At 33.4% G+C, this 11,085-nt stretch overlaps 1 protein-coding gene across 1 annotated transcript; it reads right to left on the bottom strand.

Annotated features, from left to right (window-relative positions):
* Positions 1-4,502: 4,502 nt before the first annotated feature.
* On the bottom strand, positions 4,503-9,559 carry LOC101250476 (probable inactive leucine-rich repeat receptor-like protein kinase At3g03770). Its single transcript, XM_004233869.5, has 7 exons — positions 7,483-9,559; positions 7,261-7,394; positions 6,434-6,677; positions 5,714-5,925; positions 5,555-5,580; positions 5,246-5,357; positions 4,503-5,043 (listed from the first exon to the last, which is right to left on the bottom strand). The coding sequence occupies exons 1-7, from the start codon at positions 8,831-8,833 to the stop codon at positions 4,813-4,815; spliced, it is 2,310 nt and encodes a 769-aa protein (XP_004233917.1). The 5' UTR covers positions 8,834-9,559; the 3' UTR covers positions 4,503-4,812.
* Positions 9,560-11,085: the final 1,526 nt, after the last annotated feature.

The following is an 11,085-nucleotide window of genomic DNA, read 5'->3' as shown; positions in this document are numbered from 1 at the left end:
ATAATCATAAAGAGAAGAAGACAAGAGAGATAGATAGAAGAAGGGAAATTTTCTTCTTATTCAAGTGTATGTAAGTCTCATCTGTATCTATTACAATAGTGAATGAACAACCCTATTTATAGAGTGAGAAATCACTCCAAAGGTCACCATATTAAGTATCATAATAAATAGATACATTCTTATCCAAAAAGGTTCATGTAACCTAGTGAATATGAATGGTTGTTCATGTACCAACCTTATGGACTATCCACTTAATTCAATGTATTTATAACACTCCCCCTTGGATGTCCATAGATAATGTGCCTCGTTAAAACCTTACTAGGAAAAACCCTGTGGGAAAAAATTCTAGTGAAGGAAAAAGAGTACACATATCTTTTGATACGCACCATTTGTTGCCTCATTAAAAACCTTGCCAGGAAAACCCAGTGGGAAAAAACCTCGATCAAGGGAAAAAGAGTGCAACGCGTATTGTACTCCCCCTGATTAAAACATCACTTGATTTCTTGTGATGATGTCTCCAATCTTTGTACATTGTGGTTGGTATATTCTTTTTTTAAAGAAAAACCACACATTTCTTGAATATGGTGTATCATTTATCTCAACCAGACGCGTTTTTGACTTGCTTCATAAAGGACTTTTATTTCTGCATAGCAACATTTGCTTCATTGATCCCCAGGATATTATTGTGCCTCCACATGCAAACACATAGCGTGATTGAGATAGAACTTTATGCGGATCAGATAAATATTCTGCATCTGCGTAACCAATCAATTTTGTTTTGGATTCCTCGGAATAGAATAAGCCTATAACTATGGTCCTTTGAGGATATTCAATCATGTGTTCAACACCATTTCAATGTCCTTTATCGGGGAGAAACTGAATCTTGCCAGTAAATTTACTGCAAAACAAATATCTAGTCAAATATTGTTAGTAAGATGCACTAGTGCCCTGATTGCACCAAGATAGAGTTTCATCACCAAGAAACTCTTATCCTTCTTTTGAGATCAAACTGAATCATCATTTATGTCAAGTGATCTCATAATCATTGGGGTACTCAATGAATGCGATATATCCACATAAAATTGCATCAAAATTTTTCAGTGTATGTGCACTGTTGTCTGTTAGACAAATATTTTATTTGTCAAATTAACAATCTATAGGTCAAGACAAAATTTTGTCTTACCAAGACCTTTTCATAAAAATACAAGGACAATTAGGGTCATTCTTTTGTACCCTTTTTCTTCCTTGACTGTTTCAATCCATATAAGGATTATTGAAGCTTTATTGGATAAGTTTCTTTCAAACCTTTATATGCTTCAGACACCTGGATTGTTTCAAGGATTTTCATATAACCTTCATTACAATTTTTCATTACATGCATTCAAGTTTTTCATATGTTGCCAGATCAAAACAAACCTCATTGCATCCACCAAAGGAGAAAACATCTCCAATAATGTCAGGATTTTTGCGATAAACCTTTATGCCCCAAGGCACAAACCGTATTTGATATCTTACGGTTATACTATCGCATAATAACTTATTTGTACCCCACTGACATTATACCTTAATTTATGGACTACCAGTCCAAAATGTCACTTTTCTAAGTGAAACAAAATATACTTGAATTGTGCATTTTACTTGGCCAACCATTTATCTGTCCACACTATATGACAGATTTGAATTCAAGATCCTCGTCACAATTTATATCATTGAGCGCTACCTCATATCAAAGATACCGTCGACGGTTATTTGATATCGATTCCAACAAGACATAACTTATCGAGATCTCTTCATTTTTTATTATTTCAGGTACCTGAACCTTTTTCAAGATTTTATGAAGTGTTATGTCAATGTGCTCTTTTATAGCACTTGCCTCATTATCATGACCATATTGATCATTTGCTCCTTCCTTCTTTAAGGAATTTCATATTTGGAATCAATTGGTCTATTACGCTTTCGGCGTATCATAGACTCTGTCCTTCAAGGACTTCACATTGAAGCATTCGCAGCTGAATTATATCATAGGGTCAGTGCATTCATCTGGCAACTGATTTGCAACATTATGCAACTGAATTATCCCTTCAACTTTAAGTTCACATATTTATTTAAATTGCCTTCACATTTTGAAGGACTATTTGAAGAACTTATAGTGTTCTTCCTTTTATCATTACCACAATGATGACTATTATAATTATGTCCCTCCACGCCCTTATTCATATTATTAATCATTTGTCATCTTTCAGACTAACATTCACTGCTACCACATTCATATGATTGAATGGAGCAAGTTAACATGTGGATTTCAGAGTTATTACATGTTGCTACCACATTCTTTTCAAGGAATGAAGCAAATTCAATAGAACGAATTTCAAGACTTTTCATCAAAGCCTAGTCATCATTATATCATCATTATGGTGCATTGACTCAAACTCAATGTCTTATCCATATAAGGCGTTTTACGCCATAATTCTTTGGGACTTGAACCCAATCACGGTGCATCAAATCTCAAATTGATGTCTTACCCTTTTGGTGCGATAGAACTTGAATCTATCGTCTTATCCTCAAATATTTTTCATTATGGTGCATCCGGACTTTAACCTGATGTCTTACCCTTTTGGTGCGATGAAACTTGAATCTATCGTCTTACCCTTAACCAACGGTATAATAAATCGAAGTACAACATAACTCATCCTTTGAGTCTTTCAAAACAATCAAAATAACATTCAAATTCATGCTATTAAAATTTTATACCTTTTTCTATTTAAGAAATTTTGTATAGCATGTCATATTCAACCAATAGTAGTATATGTCTTCGGTTCCTGATAATTGTTAGTGACTGAATACTATTTTATTCTAAATCATAAAAATATTCTAGAAAATACATACCTGATTTTATGCATATAATACTTTGATCTTCATAACGAGATCAACCAAAACATGAGTTAAAGAAAAAGTAAAACTCAATCTTAATTGGCTAGAGACTCGTGCTGATAACGTGTTATAAAATCAAGCTCATAAGAATATAATCATAAAGAGAAGAAGACAAGAGAGATAGATAGAAGAAGGGAAATTTTCTTCTTATTCAAGTGTATGTAAGTCTCATCTGTATCTATTACAATAGTGAATGAACAACCCTATTTATAGAGTGAGAAATCACTCCAAAGGTCACCATATTAAGTATCATAATAAATAGATACATTCTTATCCAAAAAGGTTCATGTAACCTAGTGAATATGAATGGTTGTTCATGTACCAACCTTATGGACTATCCACTTAATTCAATGTATTTATAACAAATAATAAATAATATAAATTAATAAATAATTGACAAAATCAACAAACAATAATTGAAATATAATAATTGAGCATTACTGATCACTATCATTGATTGTTTTGTTTAAATCAAAATCATATATGTCGTAAGAGTATTTTGATAATGAGTCATTTTAGGAAAATCAGTAGATTGAGTTATTGAAAATCCATAAATGTTATTGTCATTTTCTAATTAGGGATAAACATCGACTGATAAAGGAGAACATTGTTGACTAATCTTAGGCTCCTTCCTAACATAGATTTCAAGTATTATTAACTTGATTTGATCTATATAGTCATTTGGAACCCTTAAAAAGTCGGTTAACGATTCGTCATTATAGATAATTCACTCTTCAAAATTTACTTGTTCTTGTGATAAAAATGAAGTAGGGTATTTTTCGGCTATAATCAAATTATAATCGTACTGTTTATACCCATTCTTTATAAATTGATGAAATAAATTTATGATATCGAACATTTATTGGATATTTAGCATTGTGTTTGGGAGGACAATTATAAATAGATGGTATTTCTGTCATGTATAATTTCGCCATCTCAATAAATTGAAATTTTAACTTTATGTGTAGATATTTTTTTTAGATTGAAATGAACAAATATAGAAGACTTTATGTTGTAGGTGCTATCAACTATGTATAAACGTCCTTAAATAAATTTTTCAGAATAAAATAATAAAAATACATAATGAAATATTTTTTTCCGTTTTAATGACATATCAAATCAATATAATTTATATGACAACACTGAAAAAGCTTCTTCAAGACGTGAAAAATATTCTTCTTATAAAGTGTAATAAAAAGTTCTACTTTATAAAGTGGAATAAAAAGTTTCACTTTATAAAATGGAATAAAAAGTTCCACTTTATAAAGTGGAAGAAAAAACTTCACTTTATAAAGTGTAAGAAAAAGTTCCGTTATATATTAAAAATAAACGTTATGAAACTAACGAAAAACGTTTAAATTATTGGATATAGTGAAACTTTTTCTTTCACTAAGCTTATTTTAGTTAATTACTAAAATAGTGGCTTATATTGGTTACTTTTATATTTTTGTGACTTATTTTGGTTCCCAACTCGGTTTATAAGTATTTGGAGGGACTCTAGTCTCTTTGATTTTCTAATATCTGGACCAACGCAAGTACCAAGGCAATGGAGATCAGCTATTAGTCTGAGGTTGCACAGCTACTAAGCTTTTCTGTCACTTTCATGTCTATCTTTTTGGAAGGAGGGTAATACAAATTCATATGAAGACTAGGTCTCTGTTTTGCAACATCACCTACTTCTAAATTCTAAAGTCCAAAGAATCGACAAATTTACATTTTTATACAAAAGAAAATGATAATGAGGACTAGAAGATTGAACATGAGGCTGAGGTTTGCAACCATCTTGTGCTTCACAAACATCATGCATTCAGCCGGAACCCAATTGAGACAGCGGCATGAGAAAGTATTGATTATGAGGTGCAGTTGAATTACTTGAATACCTCATGACAATGAAGTTGCATCAGATCTTTGATCTGTATCGGCTGTAGCCTGGACTTGAGCTGCATATTGTAGGTTCCAGAGGACATCCTCAAACGAGGGGCGACTCTGTGACTCAGGAGATATGCATTTGTTGGTGATTGATATAACAATTGACAGAGACTCTTGGGAGCTAGTGGTTAGCACAGCTGGATCCACAATTTTACGCCTACCATCTTGGCTACCGAAGGATGTCTGTCATTGGAAAAAAAAAAAGATTTTACAGCTTACCTTCCAAGTCATAGTAAATGTGTCACAGATATTCATTTCAAAACTCCTTAAAACTACAAACGGGACGAAAGTTTGTGATCCACAGTGGAAACAATGCTGAAGAGCATTCTGTGCTACTGCCAATGAGAAAGGAGTTGCATATCAAAAATCAAAATTAGTTCCATACCATTTCGTTGAGCAAAAATGTTTCTCCTTTTCCACTTAAAAAAGGACCAACCAGCGACTCCAATAATATGAAACCAAAGTTATACACATCGTCCTCTTTCTTCCTGGTGTTCCTGCATGAGAAGAAATGCACAAAATATTAATATTTTGAGAATATATGTCTCTGCTCAACATTCTTGAACTGTCATTGCCAAGCATTTTTATCCATCTCTAAAGGATGCCATAGTCAGAAAAACTATCAGAGTTGGTCTAGGAATAGAAGTTGCAAACAAACTGCTGTGTGACTCTATTTGGGGAAAGATTTACATACCAGGTGTTGTGGCCATCTCCTTTTGCCTGAAAAGGGATATCATCAGTATCAGATATTAACCTAAAACATCAACAACCCAGTGTAATAGCGGTAGGGGGAGGTTAGGGTGTACGCAAACCTTACCCCTACCCTTCATCATATGAATATCATTCAACATACCTCAACTTTTTCACTTTCTTCCGTAAGGATTGACATTCCATAATCACTAAGTTTTGCAATCTGATGCTCATCAAGCAATATACTATCTGTCTTCAAGCTATTGCCAAATGAAGGAGGGATTACACCCGTGTGGAGAAAGTGCACAGCCTTGGCAACACCAATCAGAACCGCCAACCTGTCTGACCAGTTGAGGACCTTTCCTGGAGTAGTTTCTGCAAGTGAAAATGATGACTTAACAAGGTGAACATGTATTCCCTATGGTTCATTGGACATATCGTGATAAATAAATGAACATAAAGAAAAAGATGGTCAAAACATTTCGCAGTGCAAGTGTTAGCCAACAGACCATGCAAAGAACATGCGATCAAGTATATCTCGACAAATCAATGAAATGCTAACACAGATTGCTTCATCAAACTACAGTAATTGTCTTTCACTTTGTTGTAAATTTCAGATCGCAAGCTTAGACATATAGAAGGAAAGAAACTATTCAGAAGATAACAATACCCTGTATTTGTACTTACTAGCGAATAAACAACAAAAGACGCAACAAATTCATGACTTAACCCCCTTCCCCCGCACAATATTCAAAAAAAGACAGATGCACTAAAACTGATATACTGAACAGTTGTCTGAAAATTAGCGACCAGCACAACCAGCCGAGCACAATCAAGTATATATCTGTGCAATTGTTGGCACTAAAATATTTACACTACTGACCTGAAAGACGAGCACGGAAGTTTCCACAAGGAATAAATTCATAAACCAGAAAAAGTCTGTGCACTGTTGAGTCATCTTGCACCCCATCATCAATGCAGTGACCCAGAAGGCTAACTAAATGGGGATGGCGAAACTTTGACAGCAAATCCATTCGAAGTTTGAAATTCCAACTAGTGCATCGTCTATGAACAGTTAATTCCCTTACAGCAACATAGGTTCCATTCTCTAATTTTCCCTTGTAAATCTGAGATGGAAAGAATGACATAGAAGGGTGTTAAGCTAAGTTAAATTGTCCAACTTCGATCCCAAGAAAGAAAAAATCCTGGACAGAAGGCTTGAAGAGATATCAACTCACTGCATATGCATTTTAAATAAGTGAATCAAGCGCACTGGATTTATTGATATTAATTTGCAAAGTTCGGCAGATACCAAATCAAAATGCACATTACTTCTAACTGTGACCACCATTATATGGTATTAAATTGCACAGTCAAGATGCATATAGCATTCATGAACCTATACAATCAATCATAAAGGCAAAAAACTGTTTAATCAACTGCTTATGTTGACGACTTGTGCATCTGTTTAATCGTTTGATATGAGTTATTCAATGAAACCTACCTACAAAACTAATATGATTTACTTCAATTAATAACCAAGATCAAGACCTCTGGAATAATATAGCATCATATGGACAAAACTAAGCAACAAATTTAATTCTTCCGACAAAATATAAAATAAATTTGAATGGATATATGCGAGGAAACAATACACTAAGACCTATTCCTACAATTATTTGGGAGTCATAAATAGTTTCAGAGCAGTACTTTTCCAATGGAGCCTTCACCGAGTAATGCTGATTTATCAAAAATTTCTGTCGCTTCCCCCAACTCTTCCATGGAGAACACCCGATATGATGGGGCACCTTGTGATCCTAGTGCTGCTGTTTGAGAAATGATTCCTGAGGTAAAATAAGTTAAAGATACTCTTATCAAATCCTGGAAAAAATTTAGAGTTGACACTGAAAATGAAGTCAAACTACAACTTACTAGCATTTGCCAGGAGCTCAGCAGAAATATTGGGCTGTGCGTTATCTTGCACAACTTTGGGGAACATGTACCGATCCATATCGTGACGTGCATGTTGTCTTCTACAAAAGATGAGAATAACAACTGCCAAAAACACCACAAGTATAACAGTTCCCCCAACAACACCTACCAATATTGCTATCTCTTTTCCAGTGGTTCGTTTCTTAGCCAAACTAGCTTGTTTGCAGTAGGATTCAGAGTGCTGATATTGTATATCCAACAAGCAGTTTCCACTAACCTTTACAATTCGCTTATCCGAACTGGCATTCAAGCAAGAAGGAAGCATACCAAGCAGTCTATTATCAGAAATATCAACAAAACCAAGTTCACTCCCACAGTTGAGATGTTCAGGAAGTGAACCACTCAGAACGTTAAACGCTAAATTCAAGTAACTAATACTTGGCAAAGAGAACAAATCAGCAGGCGGAGTCCCGGTAAGAGCATTATTTGACAGATCAAGGTGTTGTAGTTGATTTAGTTTTCCAAATTCTTCTGGGACCTCACCAGAGAAAGCATTACTACTAAGAAGAATAGTGGTCAATCCTTGTGGCAACAGTGGCAGTTCAGAATCCAAATGATTTTCTCTTAAATCCAACAAATTCAAATTCGACAAAGCACTTAAATCAGGTAATTCACCAGAAAGTGCATTATGTGACAGAACAATATCAGTAAGGCCTGTGATTCTAGAAATTGAATGAGGAAATTTACCCTTCAACCTATTATTCTTCATGCTTAAAATAGTGATATTAGGTAACAAATCCAACCACTCAGGGACACTCTCATTGAAAAAATTTCCATCAAATGTCAAAGTATGAAGCTTCACCATTGTAGACATCTCAGATGGAATCTTACCAAAAAGAAAATTTGAACTCATATCCAGAACTTCTAAAGAAGACAACCGATGAATTTTAACAGGAAGAGGCCCCCAAATGCCCAAAGAAACCAAAGTGAGAACTTTTAAACTACTTAACCTTGTCAAAGTGGTAACAAAAGAATCAATGGAGAAACGTTCAGATAAGGTATTGTTTGGAACTGCAACTCCATGGAATTCATTGACCTTTACAAGCTTATCTCCCTTGATTTTGAGCTCAGTAACAGAGTTATTCTCGCAAATAATGCTCATATTCAGTGTTGAACCCAAACTGCAAAAATCCCCACCGTAATTCTCCAAAACATCCAACTGCACTGGATATTCCAAGTGCCTCCGTAACTGAAGAAGAATTTGAGTTTCATAGGACCCTAATTGATGAGTATTTGGGATCAATAAAGCCCAAATGAATACAACTATGACAAAAATCTTTAGACACCCCATTTAACACAGTCCTCTTAAAAATCTACAGAAATTTATGAATAAGCTGAAGGGAGCAATTTAAGCTTCCAATCAGTTCAATTTTTGCAGACCTCAAGCATTTTTTTCCCCCTAAATCTGCGGAAAACTCCAAATGGATAGAATATTTTTGGATGAAAATTAAACTAAATTTTCTGAACCAAACGCAAATCTTGACAAAGACCCATCAAGAAAAAACAAAGAAACAAACTAAACTGCACATTGAAGAAGGAATGTTTTGCTTTTTTCGTGGCAGAAATATTTTGGAAGAAGAGAAAACAAATAGAACAAAAACCCACTCTGGGGGTCAAGAGAAAGAAACAAAAAGAACAGAGAACTCTATAATGAAGCACTAATAAGTGGGTCTTGTACGGTTAAAGAGGTGGAATTAAAAGAAGCAAAAAAGTGGAGTAGAGTAGAGTATATATAATGGAGAAAAATGGAGAAGTTGGGTTGCTATAAAAGTACACCCGACAGAAGAAAGAATTTAATGCTACATGCATTGAATGAGAAGAAGATAAGTAGTCTGTCGCGGGTTTCATGAGGTTTCCGCCATTAATGGTGACCTTCCCGTTGGGGGTTCGGTTCTTGCAGTTTGCAGAAGAAAGATGGGCTCTTATCAATATTTTTCACTTACACAGTCCTCAAAACATAGTTTACCCCCATGTGACAGTTTTAATTACAAGCTTTGTTTTTGGCCTTGGCATTGCCATCAAACCCGATTTATTATGTCAAAAGTTATAGCGGATAAAAAAACATTAATTTCGACCCAGGCCACCTTTACTCTTCGTGAGATTCGCTATAGACAGGATTACAAGATATTATTATGTGCCCCTTGATAAAGGAAGACTCCTACAAAGAGTTGATCTGGTCTTGTAGAAGCGAATATCGATCTCCGTCTCATTGCGAAGCAATCTGTCTTCAGACATGATATAAAAATTTTGTTTAGCGCAGAATTGGAAGTAAGTCGTCTGATGGCTAAGAGAAATCTTAAAATATTGATATTACCCATTTTATTTCAATTTATATCACATCGATCATATTTCGAACATAATATATAAATAAAGATTTAAATTTGACATTAATATTCAATTTAAATATGTATATTTAAATATATCTTTATGTATTATATCAGCATCACATTGTATAATTATGAGACATATGAAAGCAAATTGAGATATCTAAATGTACTTGCAATCCCAATTTAAATGTATTTTAATGTATTATGCCTCAATTATATATTCTTTCGAGTCTAAATTATATGATGTGTTTAATTAATTAAAAAAAAAAGCAGGTATCTTCTTAAATATTGAAACGATTAATTATTATAATTTTCTTTCTATCTACAAATAATTTCTATTAACTTTAATCTTGAAACATCGTGATTTTCTTATAAAGTTGATTATTCTTTTAGGTATGTATAATTGAACAGACACAAACTTCATGCTTGAAATAAAAAAAATTAGGTCGGAGAACTGTTACTATAGTACTAGTATTATATTATATTATCAGAAGGGTTGTTGGTTTAAATGTCGTGTACTCTGCTGGATTTGCTGCTACAAATAAATCTAATAGGTTTAAATAACAAATCAATTTTCTAATTTCATTCCAAACAAAAACAATAATAATGTACCTAGTGAGTTTCATATATGAAGTTTAGAAGAATGAGATGTACATGAATTTAAAGTATTATTATTATTATTAATAGTTTCTATTATTAAATAGAGACGATATTTTTGATAGATGCTCTGAATTTGATGAATTTAAATATAGTATAAAATTGTACTTTCCCCTTCTTCCCAAACCAAATAGAGTCGTTAAATGCAAATTTTTAAGTTTTTTTTGAGAAATGCATAAATATCTCTCTAAATTATGATCGAAATTTCAAAGACACACTTTAATTAAATTGAGGTCTTATTTATCCCTTGAACTTATTTTTTTTTTGTAATTTTTGGCCCATTTTGTCTTTCTTACGTTGAACACTTCGTAACTGCACGCAATTCAGACGCGTGGAAGATATTTGAATGTCACATAAGTCATAGAGGTGCAAAAAATTACCAAAAAAAAAGATTAATATAGTAATAGAACTTAGTTTAGTTAAGATATGTCTTGAGATTTAGATCATAATTCGAAAATACTTGTGCATTTTCCTTTTTTTCTTTTAACATATCAGTAAATAATATTAATAAAACTGCTAGTAAATAATGCAGGCAAATTGAAAGAAAAAGGTGTATTAT

This window comes from Solanum lycopersicum, chromosome 2, assembly GCF_036512215.1.
Source record: "Solanum lycopersicum chromosome 2, SLM_r2.1".
Classification (NCBI taxonomy): domain Eukaryota; kingdom Viridiplantae; phylum Streptophyta; class Magnoliopsida; order Solanales; family Solanaceae; genus Solanum; species Solanum lycopersicum.
The sequence above is the reverse complement of the archived record's forward strand: the minus strand, read 5'-3'. Positions and strand labels throughout refer to the sequence as shown.

Excerpts from the sequence above, each read along its gene's own strand:
- LOC101250476 (XM_004233869.5), bottom strand. The coding sequence starts at position 8,833 with ATGGGGTGTCTAAAGATTTTTGTCATAGTTGTATTCATTTGGGCTTTA. Across the intron at positions 7,395-7,482 it reads TGAGCTCCTGGCAAATGCTA|GAATCATTTCTCAAACAGCA; the intron begins GTAAGTTGTAGT and ends ATTTTACCTCAG. Across the intron at positions 5,358-5,554 it reads GGAGATGGCCACAACACCTG|GAACACCAGGAAGAAAGAGG; the intron begins GTATGTAAATCT and ends CTTCTCATGCAG.